Source organism: Orbicella franksi, chromosome 2 (genome assembly GCF_964199315.1).
Source record: "Orbicella franksi chromosome 2, jaOrbFran1.1, whole genome shotgun sequence".
Taxonomy (NCBI): domain Eukaryota; kingdom Metazoa; phylum Cnidaria; class Anthozoa; order Scleractinia; family Merulinidae; genus Orbicella; species Orbicella franksi.
In genome coordinates this window covers 2,189,122-2,206,325 of record NC_138146.1, presented here as the reverse complement: position 1 = coordinate 2,206,325, position 17,204 = coordinate 2,189,122, and the positions used below count along the sequence as shown (strand labels likewise).

Genomic DNA, 17,204 nt, shown 5'->3' with positions numbered 1-17,204 from the left:
ATGTTTGCTTTTGATATATAGTGAGTATTTTTTTTATATTTGCACACATATATACACGTATTTTTTTAACGAACGATTCTGCTACTAGGCGCTACCTGTATAAACTGAGCGTTAGATTGGCCAATCAAATATAAAACAAATAATGTACACCTTATTTTCTCGTAAGTCACGGAAATTGCATCTAACTGAAAAATTAAACCTTGTAGCAAAAACCAGGCGTTTATATGAAAAAGAGCCATGAATATCCGTGGAAGGGATATGTGTCACGTATCCCTTAAAATAATAGTTGAGCTTTTTGAAAAACTCACAAGTGCAATTAATTCCAAATTGAACGAGAAAAACCGTATGATTACTTATGAACATAAACATGAACAAATTCGAGTGGAGGAAGTGCCGGGAGATCTTTCTTGAAGCCATTTTTCGCATTCGAGAAAACTTTGTTCAAAGTTTCCGTACAAAATTTTTGTCATCGTTTTACATGATATCATTGGCTTAGAAAATTTCCCATTGTCTTTCAGCCAAATCATAATCCAGAATAACGATGTGTAATTTGCACTGGTGTTACACTTGAACTGCACTGCTCTCAGCCAATCAGAATCGAATAATTTTTTCATGTATATAATAATAATAATAATAATAATAATAATTTGATACCTTCTAGAGCGCTATTTACATTTACTGATCAACGTCGCTTTACAACTTAATATACTACTCTTAGCAGCTGAGTAACACTCATTGATTGATTGTTTTGGTCATTTCATCAGATACGGGAATGCAAGCTTCTTTCGTTAAATACAGTGCTGAATCAGCAACGCTTCACCCACTTTATAATCTAACATACCCAGAATAAGCCTGTAAATAATATCGGCCTAAAAGAGTATTTCGTATATTAAGGATATTGCCATAAAAAGGTAATTTTGAAAGTTCGTAGAAAGCCAATCAGAGGGCATTGTATTGCTATAACAAGCAATAAATTTGCCCCTGTAACACTCCAGTACCTCGGTATGATGGTCATAATTACAAAGATGACTAAGAATACAAGTGAATTTAAGAAATATCATATATTTGAACTGCGGAGAAAGATACGAAGACATGATTGATCACCGCAGTTATGCATACAACTTAAGCAGTTGTGAAATTAAAGCCTGAAAAAAATTGAGGCCCGATACCGGTGCAGTGCTCTACCAACTGAGCTATCAACCAACTGGGAAGCTGGTCACTTTGTGAGTTCGTAATATACCCGTTCAGGCCTGAATTTTTTTCAGGCTTTAATTAATTTCACAACTGCTTAAGTTGAATGCATAACTGCGATGATCAATTAATCATGTCTACATAAAGATGGACTGAAGGAAATAAAGTAGAGTGCAAATGCAATGCAACGTGTTTTTCGCTCTTTTACTGGTAATCATCTCCAGAGCGCTACTGTCTTTAGCGAAATGTACAGTGTTTGGCTTTTGGACGCGAGGCATAATCCGTTGCACGTCGAGAACAAGATGGCTGTGATTTTTTAGCGCAGTTTCACTCGCATAAGCTTAGTGTGAAAACGGCACGTTAAGTGTTAACACTACTGATGCAATAAAGTGTTCTTCGAGGTACAATGCACTGATCGATGACTGGAATCCAGGATTCACTGAACAAGAATGTAGCAGTTTGCTTTGATATGTTTCTCTCCATTGTCTGAGTTGTACGCCGCTGCTTCATTTCCACAGGAGTTGCGACCATCTTGCCATCTAGAGCCGGCGGAACCAAATCCAATTCGTGAATTACAAGAAGTGCAATCTCCTTCGTTGTTACTTATAATTCCAATTCTGGTAATGGCAGCGTCGGATGTCCCAGTTGGCGACATTACATTAAATCCTTCCATGTTGCAATTTGGTTGGAGTGAAGATTCACTCAAAAGCGATTTCCACTTGTCTCTGCCAATGGTTGTTCCTTTGTACCTGTTGTCTGCCAGAAGGGAGTATAACGAGATTGCCTGCTTATCAATAGATACCCATTTTGTCTCCCCGCCAACCCTCATTCCAAGGCAAATTTTGTTAAAAGGATTACTCCAGTAGCTGGGCATCTTTGTCTCTTCAAGATCAAGCCCAGTTTTACCAGAGGCTTGACTGTAAGCTGTCTTGTTGCTCCAAAGGTCTGCGTGATAGGAAAATGTAGTCTAACAAGCAAAGTGGAAATCAAATTTTGATGGAAAATACATTAGTATGTTATAAAAATTAGACCCAGATTTTGGCCACATGGAAATACAAAAAAACTCATTTTCCGCAGGGATAAATGATTAAATGCAGTTTTCTTTGCTGATTAACGGTCCAGTAGCTACGATCAGATTACATATAGGACTAGGCATGCAAGATTAAGTTATAAGTGAAAGAAGAAAATCCGTGTGAGACCTTACGAGAGCTGCAACATGACCCCTTATTTCCATACCTTTTCACCATCAATCTTCATAACTAGAGTCCAGCCACCTCCACCGCATTCAACTATGTCCTCCATGTGGCAATAAGTGTGAGCTACCACTCCCTCGTCGGTTTTGAGATAGTAAGCGCCACTTCTAGACTCTCTGTGGAGCATCAAAAATACCATCAATTGTAACCTTACTATCAATTACATGACTTAAACTAAGAAATGGCCTTGAAGTTAAACACGAAAAATGGAAACATGTGGAAGGAAAAAGTAAAAAAAATGTCCAATTTCTTCTTTGTAAAGGTGAGGTTTCTTGAGGCTAATTTAAACAAATAGGCACTGCGTTCTTTGCTTCTTATTAATATAAATCTTGCATCACCTTACTAACAATACTGCTTGAACCACTTGAATTGTTCTTCATTCTCAGCTTGCCATCGTTCTCTATTACCCGACATGACATAACTGTGGCTATAAATTATTTGCCCATTTATAAATTCACTCAATTAGCGACTTTCTCGACTTATGATGCACGTGGAAAACGTTACAGAGCTCGACTGATGCGTAGAGTTTAGCAACTTTAGCTTCTTGAGTACGACGATTATTTGGGCATTTGATTATGATGCAAGCTTACTTATACTGAGTTTGATTTGGAGTGACTTATCTAGCTATGTCACGAAACGCCTTACGGTGTGTTAATTAAGACATCTGCACACGAACAGGCTGGGTGATCTGGATTATAACCTTTATATCCTGTAAATATTAACAGCAACAAAAAATGCAATAAGTGCAAAATGATTATAGCGAAGCTCCGGCGGCCCCAAGGGCCGCCAGGCGGAGCCCCATACTCATATAGGAAAGAAATGAAAACCCATGAGTTGATTTTCTCATGTTTATCATGGCTAGCGGTATTGCTCGTGGGTGTGTACGCACGACGGCGACTGCGGGCGACGGAGTCGCGCAACATGGCGGCCATACTCCAAATAATAGGTTGACAGAGACATGCAGCCTCGGTTTACCGTGTACTTCTTTGATATTGGACATCCATGTTATGATCAATTGACACCTGTCAAAATAAGGTATCCGCTGACCAGTATCACGTGACCATATCGCGGGCTCAAGTTTACAGCTCATCGAGATCACGTGTTTTTTTTAATTGATCGCTAAACAAGTGCTGGTTTTCGATTGGATCGCGGGCTCATGTTAGGTTAACTTGTTAAAAACAGCGCAGGATTGTTCGGAAGCCGGTTAACGCTAACCCAGGATTAAAAGTTAACCGAATAATAACTTTTTCTTTTATAGAAACGGTTTTTTGCTGCTTTGTTTTGTGCAAATGGTGATTATTAAAACTCAAAACAGAAGGCAAAACAATACACAGAAAACCTCACCACAAAGTTACAAAACTCAAATCAAAATTCTACCTTTTCCTGGGTGAGCTTAATCGGGCTCTGAACAACCCGGCCCAAACAGTTTATTTACAGTTATAAAGTCAAGCCAGCATCACGCTGGGGTATAGAGAAAGGTTGTTAAATTCAGCTAGTATTACAGTTTAATTTGCATCATAAATTGTAAATCACAAGACAACTTCTTATCAATTATATAGCGTCCATCCTCGTTCTTCTCATGATTATAGAGTGTTGGACATGTCAACGGGAGGTCACGGGTTCAAATTCTCCTCGGCTTGATTCTTGGAAACAACAAAGTTGTGAGCTTTCTGCGAGTTGCAATTCTCCTCTACATTGTATTGCTTTGATATTTGTTTTATTTTTAATCAAGCTTATAGCTTTGAACACACATCTTGGCAGAAAACCATACACACACAAATTATGTATGGGTAACATGACGGCAGTAGACTAGGCGCTAGAACACCGTATAACTACAACCATAGACAGCTGATTAGTTCATTTTCAGTCACACTTACTTATTATTGATGTTGTACTATTTCCATTGGTTTTGCTGCAGCAAGTGAATGATCCTACGTTATTAACACAAGATTCATCAGCTGAACAGTTATGAGAACCAGTAGTACATTCATCCACATCTGAAAGGACAAAAACCATTCAAAAAAACCATTTTTTGATCAAAAAGCGCGTTCAGATTGGCTGATTAAGAATTTTCATCGGAACTTACGCGAAAACCCGTATGCAACTATTTATGTTCCTATAAAATAATAATACGACCTCTTTTAGATCGCTTTGGTAATTTTCAGAACAAGCCGAGCTGTTTTCTTAGTATGTTTTGATCAGTTACATTTACAAGTATAATGACATTGTTATTCGTTTTGAATATTTAGACTGGATTATATTTTCTGGTACCTGTGCTACATTCGTCTCCGGTAAAGCCTGACGGACAGATGCATTGGAAGCTGTCATCATCTAGGAAATTCGGTCTACATATTGAATTCTTTACACATGGAGAACTTCTGCAGGGATTCTGTATCAGGAAAAAAAAAATCAATTTTATTTCTAAAGAACGTCACAGGATGTTTACTCAGGATGGTTAATCAACAATTTAAACAATTTTTTTTTTTACGATTTGTAGAGAGAGTTTCATTTCAATAATGCATGCGCCGTTAATTTTTCAGTGTTTTTTTTCGATTTTGGTTCATTTCTCAACTGATATCTGTAACATAGTGTAGAGGGTCGAAATATCAGCAAATGGAGGTATTTTACATGTGCTGGAAGTAGATAAGTAAAACATGTCACAAATGTTAGCTTTTGGAAAGGATATTTAAAGTTAAATACATCTCCTAAGGCCTGAAGACAAGTAATTACAAATATATAGTCATACAAAATTAATGACTGTGGAAAAAAGGCAAAAGTTTCAACGAGAAGGAGTTCAATAATGAAGAACTACAGCAGACAACCAGGCAAAATGTCAGTTACCTTCGTCGCGTAATATTTATAGCCGTCAGCTTCCATGAAACTCTCTGGATTTTGTTTTTCGTCTGTATCGCTCAATTCGCACCTCCACACGCCGCTGTCAAGCCGAGGGCTTATGTTAATTGATTGGCAGATGTCGCTCAGGTAGCAGTGAATCTTGCACGTTTCTTCTTGCGCCACATCTAAAGTCTTGATAACGTGATCGGCCAAAACTTTTCCTGTAATAGGTGCTGAAAACTCCTTGACACGACAACATTCTGAAAAGGAAATATCTACCATAAATAAATAATATTTTCCTGTAATGGATGCTGAAAACTCCTTGATACGACAACATTCTGAAAAGGAAATATCGGCTACAAATAAGCAATCTGAAAAAAAAAATGACTCGAAATTAATTTACTACAAACTGAAAGACTACCTCTAACGGGATAGACATTCAGGTAATTTGGAAGTGTTATTTTCGCGCATATCAAGCTCTCGTCCATATAAAAAACCTGCCAACTAGTTACATTTAGAACAGTTTTGAGTCGTCAAGAAGTTCCCTTCGCTTTCATTAACCTGAGCGGGACTGTAAATTACGTGTCATGACAATGGGCATGAGTTTCTTTAACTGCAAAATGTTATATCAGGTCAGTTCTCCTCCAATATGCCGAGCATATTATTACCCGATATCTACGCTAACACATACTAAAAGCATTGGTTTTAGTCTTCGTGTATTAGCCGTTGCCCTAAAAATGTGCATGGTGCAGGTGAAAAACATGAGAGACATGTACGGCCAGTTTCTAAATCACTCTTTGTCGATTGTCAGTCCTTGACATCGGCAAGTTAAGAGTTAGCGATCTCTACCAACTTCTACAAAATCTCTCACAGTGTTCTCCAAAGACTACAATTTTGTTCTAGTGGCGGAACATTGAAAGGTTTTATCAGTCATAACATATTTGGGTAGATTTTGAATTTTTTGTCATAATAAGAAACATATACGTCCTGATCACCTTCAAACACAGCAGTTTATATTGAACACAAAGTAGAAAGCCTAGTATACCTTTCTTCGCGATCCAAAATAAAATGAGGAGTATCTTCAAAAGCAGCATTTTAAAAAATATTTTCTTTTCTTTGTTTGAGGCTCGTCAATTTGCAATTGGCACGCAAATTTCACGTTTACAGCAGGTGTTGGAAATGAAAGCCTTTTGATAATTACAGCTCTTTCTACAGTTCTTTATTCATTGGGCCGTTATAATGAGCGACTCTATTTATTTTGGAATAAATTGTCCATAATTTTATATTCTAAGTCAGTTGGTGCTGTAGTTGGACACTGCACGCTTTTCGTTGGATGTGTACAATGAATGTCTCAAATTTATGTTGACTGTTTGTTTTGAAATTTTATAAATTTGTTTGATTTAGTACTAAGTTCCTGCGTTTCCGAAGCAAAGCAGCTGGTTCAAGAAATTTCTAGACAAAACTAGCTTAAGCCAAAAACGTTATAATTATACATTCACGGCAATATGCATGTAAATAAAACAATTATTACACAGACTTGCCACCCTCTGTGTCACATTTAGTACTTTATTTACACATGCACATTTGCATTTAAGTGCTGCCATATCGGAGAAAACTTGGCAGAACTTGGCAGATGATGACTAAAAGTTTACGACTTATATATTCAATAATTATTACATAGACATCTTCGCGAGCAGGCCAGATGAGCCTATTCTTGCGTTTTGATTGGCTAGCAAAACTTGGCGGAAGATCGAGGTCGGCCGTTTACCTTCATCTTTACAGAGTATAAAAGCTATCCGAAATAATTGACAACCATGATATCTGCCAAGGTGGCCTTCCGTAATTCTTATTGAGTTTTAGGAGTTATTAATAACAATGGCTGGACATTGGCCAAGTTATCGTTACATGTGTTTATGGACCGTGGCGCTGTCAAGGTCCATAAACACGCAAGGCTTATATCCAACCATCTTGACCGACCAAACCTGGTCAGTAATAGATTTATTTTATGGTACAAAGAAAACCGTTTTCTTCGTGAAGCAGCGGGTAATCCCGTGCGGGTAAGATTCCTCGTTTGGAACGCTTGGCTGGCCAATCAAAACGCAGGAATAGGCTCATCTGGCCTGCTCGCCAAGATAGCTATGTAATAATTACTAAATGTATAAGTCATGAGGTTTTGGTCAATAAAATGATACTCGTGTTGAAGTAGTTTCACCGCAGTTCACATGAGCGGGGTATATACGATCGTTTCTTCAACCTTCAATTTATTTTGAGTCTAAAACTAAGTCTATTCGTGATTACATAAGAAAGGCACGTGAGGCATTCCTCATTTACCGAGCCAACACACCAGAGCCTGTACGCCTCAACAAAAGAGCCGAAATGTAAATTTCACCGTAAATTGTTATCTTTATTGTACTACATTTCCTTTAATTGTTATTTTGTAATTCTTATTTTTACACATCACGTAGGCAGCTCAGATCACTTCTGTTCTTCATATATATCCCATGTAAACTTGCTTGAAGAAGGTTGGTGATGGCCAGCCGAAATATTGTATTCACGCGTCTCACGTTGTTTGGCCGACTTTTACAGTATTCCTTAAAGTGTCTTATTTTTTGGTCTGGTCACGATCTACCTTGATCTAACGTAGCGCAAGCGCTGATCTTACACGGTTTTTGCAGAACTGCAAGTTCTATACCAAACACCAAGTCTTCCAAAAAATACTTGCCATAACGTGGAAAAATGTGTTCCCTTTAGTTGTTATCTGCGTTCAATTATAGAGAAAAATAGCACAGATACTGCCGGTGTTGAGTAAATAAAATGATCGCTCTATTGACGGCATGTTTGTTTTTTGCAATCCTTTTGCGCGCGCTGAATTGCATCAGCAAAAGCGAGCGCGAAAACTGTGTTCGGCCACCTTAAGACGTCGCAGTAAAAGAGTGGTAGGAAGGACAATTCAGGCAAAGTTTTTAAAGAAAATTTTCATTCGAACAGCAAGGGGCCACCTACGTAATGTAAACGATCGAACTTTATTGTCTTCCAGGACTGCGTTTGAGGATTAAGGAACCGTTTTACCCAACCTGCTTTCAGAGATTTATTTATAATTTTAAAGTCAGGCATATTAAGTCCGCCGTCCTTAATCTTACCAATCATTGTCGGATGTTTGATTTTAGGCGGTTTTTGGTTCCATACGAAGCTAGAAAGAAGCTTACTCATTTGGTCAACAAATTCATTGGGTACGCTGAGAACAGAGACAATAAAAGCTATCTTTGAAAGAGCTAAAGTTTTGACAATGTCTATTTGCCCGTAAAGTGTTATATCTCTTGATGACCCGATGTTAATACGTTTTTCTAGAGCAAGCAATCACTTTATGATAAGTTTCGATGGTTAGATTTAAATTACAGTGTTGACTTAATTAAAAATTACCAAAGTTAATGTAAATATTCAGAAACAAATTAAAGCAGCTGACACACTTCACAAGTCTGTTCTTTTATATTCTACGTTTTTTGCAGCACTTCCCTTCTTAAACACAAAGGACTACAGAAAAAGTAAATCCCAGCAAAGGCTATTAGAATTTAGAACGAAACTTGTTGTAGCCATACATTTTTCAGAGATAATTAGCCTCCAATCTTGACCGACTAAAACAACGAATGAAAAACTTTCTATAACGATTTTCTTAGAATTCGTCTTTACAAACACAAAAGCAAAACTAGTCATAAATATCTTTAAAACACAGCGAATGGTAACAAAATGCTTTGTTTGGTTTATTTTGAATGAGAAACTCATCTTGAAATAGCACATTATAATTAGCGTCCCTGACAGCTCTTCTCTGGGTTAGACAGCGAAAAAGTCCAAATAGCATTCCTAATCAAAAAAGAGGGGTAACCAGGCGTTCTTAAAAGTTAATTTGTTCAGTCGTCAACATTGTTTTCATCCATTTTGAAATCATTCTTGGAGTCCATTACATTTTTTCTCCGCTTACCTTGCCAGTAAGATAAATGTTTGCTTCTCTCACATTTGTTTTCCGCGTTCATTATGCCATCTGCAGGCAGACGTTTTTCAGTCTGATTTCAATACATTTTTTTTTACAAATTTCTGCTAGTTTTTTAGCTTTAAGCCATCAGCAGTTAGTGTAAGCGATGAGCTACTATTCAGATGTTCCTGGTTTAAGACCAAGTTCAGTAAACTAAAACAGTAGAAACAGTTTGTTTCATTTTATTCAAGCACTTGGTAGCATGCGTTGATTTGTTGATTTTGTCAGTTTCAAACTTCTTCAAAAGCGCGCGTGTGACGTGTAATCAGGGCGGAAAACAGTCATCGCTTGAAGCATGACAGCCTTTATCCCCACTGACACTTGCGCGCGAACTTATCGACGCCTTGCTCCTTCCAATTTGCGCGTAGTCGCAAATCGACACTGTCACACTGTTTTCCTTGCTTTCTCGCCTTCGCACGTAAACCCAAAAGTTTTCGATAGCTTACCGCATTCACTCGTACTCACCAATCTGAAAGCTTACGGTCCACGCGATTATGCACGTCTTTTGTTGCAAGGTTACCCTCATAAAATAACTTGAAAAACGAGTAAAGATTGGCGATATCTAATCACTTGGGCTAGATTCTTCTAAGCGGCTTTGCGCTGAAAATACCTCTTTTATCACCGAAGTTGGAATGTTTTTTCATTAATTTGGTTTTGCTTGATATGCAAGCTTAACTACAATAAGCAGAACTAATAGCAAATGTATTTCTACTCGCTCACACTTAATCCTCTTCGTTCCTTGTGGAACATAGGTTGTCCACTAGTGCCCGCCGCCTGATCCTATTTTAAGCAATGCCTTTCACTTCCCACGGTAGTGCGCAATGGCATTGCTAGTTTCGGTTTCTCTAATAAGCAGGTTTTCTGGGAGCGGGTTATTAACCCACTGCCCAACCCCTTATCTGGAGGACCAGGGGCTGTTCTTTGTCAGGCCTCTACCCTACGACCAATCCGGCATGGTTAGATCGAAGTCCCAGCTGGTACAGCTCGTTGGGTCCTTGAGACACGCAAGCTTCACCGCCATGGCAAGATGTCAGCCCAAGGTGAAAAAATATGTCTCTAGGGTCTGAAATTACCTGTTTTCCGTTGTAGAAAAGATTTTAACCCCCACAAATCGATCATAGTCACTCAGCTGACACTTAAATGCCTTCTTGTCTGCCGCTGGTCCAAAGTTGTACAACAAACAACGACTTTCTCTGACACATACGGATTGATAGTAACACACATCATTTCCCATTCTGCCATAATACGATTGGAGAGTGCCAACCCTTGATGAAAAGACAGCTTACTGATATTGATTCATTTTCATTATTGATGACGTTGGTAACTAAAATAAAGAATAATGATGCTGTGTGGAATCAGGGTTTGCAGCAAGAAGTAATTATAGATTATGAAAACCTCGAGCAATGCCGAACAACCTTATTGTTTTTAAAAAGCTGGGATTCGGAAAGCGTCATGAGTAAATGAATCTCAGCTAAAATGTCATCTACAAAACTAAAACTTCACGCTTGAGTTTGAAGGCCTCAAAGACACCCAACAGGAAATTGAATTCATTATACAGTGGATGTCGACCCAATAAACAAATATCACAGGGGCCAGCAAATTAATTAATTAAACTAATGTTACACCTGCTAGCACGGTAAAAAATCTTCCGGACAAAACATGTATCGAGCCTTGATGCTCACTCTTGTCTGCTCGCCGGTGTATTGCCGTATAAGTCGTATTTCACAGCCAGGCTGGAATGGAGTCAACTTTGCCAAGGCAATAGAAGGGCGGAAGCTCAATGGAAGGATGATAAAGGAAATGGAAGTGGAATCAGAGAGTCTCTGTCGGCTTGAGTGCGTCGAGGAGCAGCGATGCCAGTCTTACAATTTTGGAACCGCAAAGAACGATGCCGGAAAATTCATTTGTCAACTAAGCGATTCCGATCGATTTTATGGTCATGCTAACTTCACAGCAGATGGAAATTTCAGATACAGAGGAATAACGGTAACTCTAAAATGAAGCATATCATAGCATCAACTTAACAATTAAAACTTCTTAACAATAAATATTTCTTAACACCTAATTTTCTCAACCCTTACAAGAACAGCGACTCTGTAAATCCACGTAGTTTAAGTAACATGTTCTTACTTAACTCTGAAGTTAAAAATAATAAAAACCAAAATTATGAAAAGCATAATTATAGCTTCAAAATAAACAGCTAAAATAAAATAGATGGCAAAAATAATAGATAGCGAAAGCAAATGAATGTTTTATGCAATATAATCGCATAAATGAATAATTTATGCATATCTCCAAAACAGAATGCGTGTGAGACTAAACCTTTTCCCTGCGGTGACAAAGAAGTCTGTGTCCCCGACTACCAAAGTGAAAGCTTCAATTGTAACTGTGACAGTGGCTACTCGGGACAACCCCGCAGTAAGTAATCCTGAATTTAATGCTGAATCTGAATTTAAAAGTGTCCCTCCCCCCCCCCAAAAAAAACTAAAAATCTTAATGGAATTTTTGCAGACCCAAAGAGTTGTTCCCGCTGGCTTGAAGATGGTTTCACATCCAGTGGCGTGTACACAATCAATCCAGATGGCGGTAAACCAATACAAGTGTTGTGTGACATGACCACGGATGGTGGAGGTTGGACAGTTTTTCAGAGACGTTTAGACGGCTCTGTTGACTTTTATCTTGGTTGGGAATCCTACAAAAACGGGTTTGGAGATCTGAACAGCGAGTTCTGGCTTGGAAATGAGAATCTTCACCGTTTGACTGCAGTCGATAACGTCACTCTGAGAGTTGACCTGGAAGACTTTGATGGAGACATCAGATACGCTGAATACACGACTTTTAAGGTAGCAGACGAGGCAGATAAGTACCGGCTTTTGATTGGAGGATACAGTGGCACGGCTGGTGACTCAATGGACGAAAGCGGTAGACCAGCGAAGTAAGAACCCATAATTACATGTGATACAATTAATTGGACACAGTTAGCTAGTGTACATGTGCATTAGATACCATTTCGTAGCTAACTTGCATATCACAGAGACGCGATCCATACTGTTTTTAACCAAACATGATTAATATAATATCATAGGATGAGCAAAAGCACACTCAAAAACAGGTTTTTCAGTAAACGATTGAAAATCAAGAGAAACACTAAATGTACTTGACGAATATCTTTGATTTTAATTATAAGTTGAGGTGAATTTTTTTCAATGTGAGAAAACTAGTTTCCAGGTCAGCGCGGTCCCAAAGCTGACTGTGTCCCTTTAAGGTGGCTGAACACAGTTTTTGATACCTACGTTTCATTCACCTTTTCCTCTAAAACCCTTGATCCCTCGGTCGTCAAAAACGGCAGCAAGTAAGTTAGCAACACAAACTTTAATATTTGATGGTTAAGCTGCCGTATGTGCCGCTGCCATGGCAACATAAATAAATATAAACAGGCCTTTGAAATCGGTTTTGTTTATTTGCAGAAAAAATTCTCACAAGTCAACACCATTTTGCTAATAATTAACAGAGATATCTTTAATTATCCCTTATTAAAGGTCCACTGGAATATATAGAGTTTCCTTTGTTAAAGTTGAATTATTTTCAATACTCCAGTTACTTATTTCCTAAAGTATTTTCGTGCCAAATTTAGTGAAATTCTAATGAGTGGTTCTCGAGAAATAGGTGTATTTCCGAGAGTGCAATTTTTCATTCAATCGCAATTTTTTTACTTACTACGCATGCGCTGCGTTTAACTGGGTTCTTTCGGTAAGAAAGAAAAAGCTGAGAATTGCTGGGTCCTTTGCATCGTTACCTTTTCTAACATATCTTTGTAATGAAAGATTAAAGCCGTCAATACACTGCGTTCAGTTATAGAGAAAAATAGCACAGATACTGCGGGTGTTGAGTAGATAAAATGATCGCTGTATTGACGACATGTTTGTTTTTTGCAATCCCTGTGCGCGCGCTGAATTGCATCAGCAAAAGCGCGCGCGAAAACTGTGTTCGGCCACCGTAAAGGATGAGTCGAATTATGCGCATCGCTTCATGGGGGTCGCTGCCTTGAAGTTTCAATCTCTATTCTGGGTGTTGGAGACATTTCAGAATATTTAGTCTCCTTCTATGGTTTCTTCCGTGAGCGGGCAAGGTGAGCCAAATTCTGCGCTGTGATTGACTACCCGTAAGGGCAAGATGGCGCTATCTTGCCCGCTCGCGATTACACGCTGTGTCCCGAAGAAAATTCGTATTTATCCCACATATTAAATTCTTTATTGAACAAGTTTGCTCGGTCAAGATGGCTGGATATGGCCAATATCAAGCTATCTTGACCTCGCGTTTGCTTAAATATTTTGTGGAATATTTAGTTCAAAGGAGCGTAGTGGAATAGCTACCTGTGTCATTTTATTTTTGTAGCGTATGGACGCAAAGAACCTCTAGCTTAACAAAGAAAGATGTTCACTTAGGTTTTACTCTTAGATTTATATATTGTAGAAGTAAGGGCTATAACTCTATCAGTAATTTTAATTACTGTCAAGTGTCATCTCTTTAGACAAAGTTTTTACATAACGTTATGTTACGTTACGTCAAGTTACATTACGTTACATTGCATTCCAAGCCATCAGTTTGTTATTGTGTCGATCCCGGTGGGTTATTGTTATTATTATTGGTTTTTTCATATTTACGTCTTTCTTTGCTCTGTTCACAGTGGCATGCAGTTTTCTACTAACGATAACGACAATGATATGTCTAGTGGTAGCTGCGCAATTCTTTATAAAGGGGCCTGGTGGTATCAGAGCTGTCACTGGTCAAACCTCAACGGACTGTATCATGGGGGACAGCACGACTCTTTTGCGGACGGAGTTAACTGGCACACGTTTCGAGGACAACACTATTCACTTCAACGTAGTGAAATGAAATTGAAAGTCGTTTCGCAGAACTGATGCAGCTGAAGTTGTGGAAAGTCCGTGAAAAAACTCATTAATTAACCATTCAAGCAAGAACAAATTTAATGAAAACGCACTTAACAGGTCATAGGAATGCGTTGTAATCAAAGGGAAAAACCGGTCCGTAACTTACAGAACAGACCTCGAGCTCGGTTAGTAGGATGTGTATATTTGTGTCCATTAACAATGGCTCACCCTTGGCTTGTTGCTTATGAGCGATGTAGCTATCAGTTGCACAAGAGCCTATATTAATAATATGACCGATCTCGAGAATTCTGTGTTGAGACTCATTTTGGTCAAAGAAGCTGTTGCTAGATAGAACCAAGGTAGTTCTACAGAACTGTTACTAATTTTCGGTTGTACACATCAAACTCGAAGTAGACGATCTAGGAATTTGGAGGAATGTCAGTATTTTTTTTTTTTCGTAATTTTTCTCCTTACTAAGAATGATTTTTAGGGCCTCAGTGTCGTGAAATCAAAATCTGCTGCTCTTTTGGTGCAAAAGACCAAACTTTTATTTAGCACCGTTTTCATAAAGCCATTCGTATGTATTATTATACATTGAACTCACCATTTGAACTCACTATTTCTGCATAAAAGCGTACAGTGAATTTTCGAAATCAGCGCCTGTGACGTCATATCTGCAGATTATACAATAATCATGTCAGGGACACTCAAGGTCACGGGTAATCATGTCAAGTTCGCGCGCTTTGGGTTGCTTGCCGTCAGTGAAGAAGCAAAAACCTGACTTCCATTTTTTTCGTTCAATGTATAATAAAACAATTATTACATTCGGTTTTTGTGATATCCAGAATAATCAAGGTCTCGGTAAGGGTTACCAGCCTCAGTCTTCGGCTTCGGCTGATAACCCCTACCTCAACCTTGATTATTCTGGATATCACAAAAACCTCATCCAATAATTGTTTATAATTGTGTCAACAACCTTCATCCCACCAACATATTTTACATACAGATCATACCAACTGTGGTCCAGTCGGACCCCGTAACAAAATATGCTGAAAAAGACACCCGAATATCAACTTTAACATTTTAAAAATATTTCATTGTTCATTTAACAAACAACATACCACGTTATAGTGGTATGAAGTACATCTTGAAGTAAAAATTAACGGAAAAAGCGCGCGACGTTTCGACCGAACTTCGGTCATTATAAAGCTTGAAAGTGAAGATAAAAATCATCATTAGTAATTATGTTATTCTTGCATGCATTTTATTGTTCTTAACCCTTTGAATACCAAACTTTTGCCAAAAAGTACCGTTTTTAACCGTTTAGTCAGGTTTTTTAGCTGCCACGACGCTAAATAAGCCTAAGTTGTGCTAAAAAAGCTTTTTTTTTGCTAAAAGGAGAGCTTTTTCGAGGATTAGGTACAAAATTGAGCAAAACTTCAATTACGGGCATGCGCATAAGCCAAAATTTCGAATTTTTTTTTTTTTTTTGCCATTAACCGTTCTCGATTTCGTTTGTTGGCCCTTTCCTTTCTGTTTTTCTCTGCCCTTTTACACTGGCTACCTTTTGCATTGTATGTTCTTTCTGGCTGCAGTGAAAGGTTGGATGTTAATTACGGGCGAAGCCTAGAAATGGACCTTGATCAATCATAGGCGTTGTGGACCATTTTACCACCGTTTTTGCACCAAAACTGATAACCTTGTTTTTCGATTTGCGACGTCGGAATGTCGTCGATATCTAAACCTGACCATTGTGCGGAAAGGGCTAGCCTAGCACTACTATCAGCTTATCAAGAATATCTGATGACATTTAAATTGATGACGTCACAAGTGGTACAAAGAGCACGACCTTTAATTACGCATATATGCGTAGTTGGTATTCAAAGGGTTAACACTCTTTTTTACATTTTCATACTTTACATACTTTTACTTCTTTGTTTTGTATTTATAATTATACAAAAATTTTTATCTTCACTTTTAAGCTTGATAATGCATGACCGAAGTTCGGTCGAAACGTCGCGCGCTTTTACCGTTAGTTTTTACTTTAAACATGCCACGTTGGTGTACTAATAACCCAATTCTTAACTTTTTCCCACACAACATAAACCTCAATAATTTCCTTAAGTTCCACTCAATAATAATTTTTAGAAAACTAGTGTTAATTATAGTCCCATTTGGTAATGCAAATATTAACATAGCTCCTTGAAACTAAAGAAAAGTGTTAAGTTGACAATCATACAAACATGCTTAGGCAATTCAATTGTCCAGTACTTCACTTAGTACACTTGAATTTTCCTTTTGCTTCGCTAGGGTCGATTTGGACACCAAAAGGAAAATGAGCGCCAAGTTAACATAGTCTTCTGGAAGTAACATTTCCATTTAAGGCAGCTAATTCATGCAGACAAATTCTAAAAATCGCGAAAAAAATGTTCCACCGTGTGAGCTATGGTGAATGTTGATTATCACGTGGGGTTTTATTGGACCCAACTTGGTAGGGTGAGGGATAACTTGTGAATTAATAACACTATTGCAAATTACAAATGTGTACCTTGCATAACCAAAAAAAAAAAAAAAAAAAAAAACCTTGAGTTAACTGAGTCATCGAGAGAAAGTAAAGCTCACTCAATGCGTCTATTTGGGTAACAGGTTGAGGAATGAATAATTAATTTATCTTCTTTTGTTTCCCCAACATTTGGAGTTTCAATTTTAATATACCGAAATTGGCCAAAGCAAAAATGTAAATATAAATCTTATTTATAGTGTTCATGCACTTGGCTATACTAGCATTAAGCTTAGCTAGTTTACAGGAAGGCCACTGAAACAGAGGAAGCAGATATTTCAAATAAAAGTAACATAGTTAAAAATCACAACTGGCAGGAGGCAGACCAGATAGCTATTTACAAAGCGTGACCGAAGATTTGATTTCGGGACTACCGAGAAACAAATCCCGCTAGTGGCAGGTTAGAAACCTTGAACCCGGGACCTCCGGATTACAACACCAGCGCC

The 17,204-nt window shown here is 38.2% G+C and overlaps 2 protein-coding genes across 2 annotated transcripts; one reads left to right on the top strand and one right to left on the bottom strand.

Annotated features, from left to right (window-relative positions):
• Nucleotides 1–655: 655 nt before the first annotated feature.
• On the bottom strand, nucleotides 656–6,597 carry LOC145476143 (uncharacterized). The gene is made up of 7 exons (XM_081455350.1): nucleotides 6,325–6,597; nucleotides 5,286–5,539; nucleotides 4,716–4,833; nucleotides 4,322–4,441; nucleotides 3,090–3,153; nucleotides 2,428–2,560; nucleotides 656–2,158 (listed from the first exon to the last, which is right to left on the bottom strand). The coding sequence occupies exons 1-7, from the start codon at nucleotides 6,371–6,373 to the stop codon at nucleotides 1,628–1,630; spliced, it is 1,269 nt and encodes a 422-aa protein (XP_081311476.1). The 5' UTR covers nucleotides 6,374–6,597; the 3' UTR covers nucleotides 656–1,627.
• Nucleotides 6,598–10,728: 4,131 nt separating this feature from the next.
• LOC145476308 (microfibril-associated glycoprotein 4-like) lies at nucleotides 10,729–14,646 on the top strand. The gene is made up of 4 exons (XM_081455367.1): nucleotides 10,729–11,292; nucleotides 11,610–11,724; nucleotides 11,818–12,241; nucleotides 13,994–14,646. Exons 1-4 carry the CDS (start codon nucleotides 10,966–10,968, stop codon nucleotides 14,226–14,228), a joined length of 1,101 nt encoding a protein of 366 aa, XP_081311493.1. The 5' UTR covers nucleotides 10,729–10,965; the 3' UTR covers nucleotides 14,229–14,646.
• Nucleotides 14,647–17,204: the final 2,558 nt, after the last annotated feature.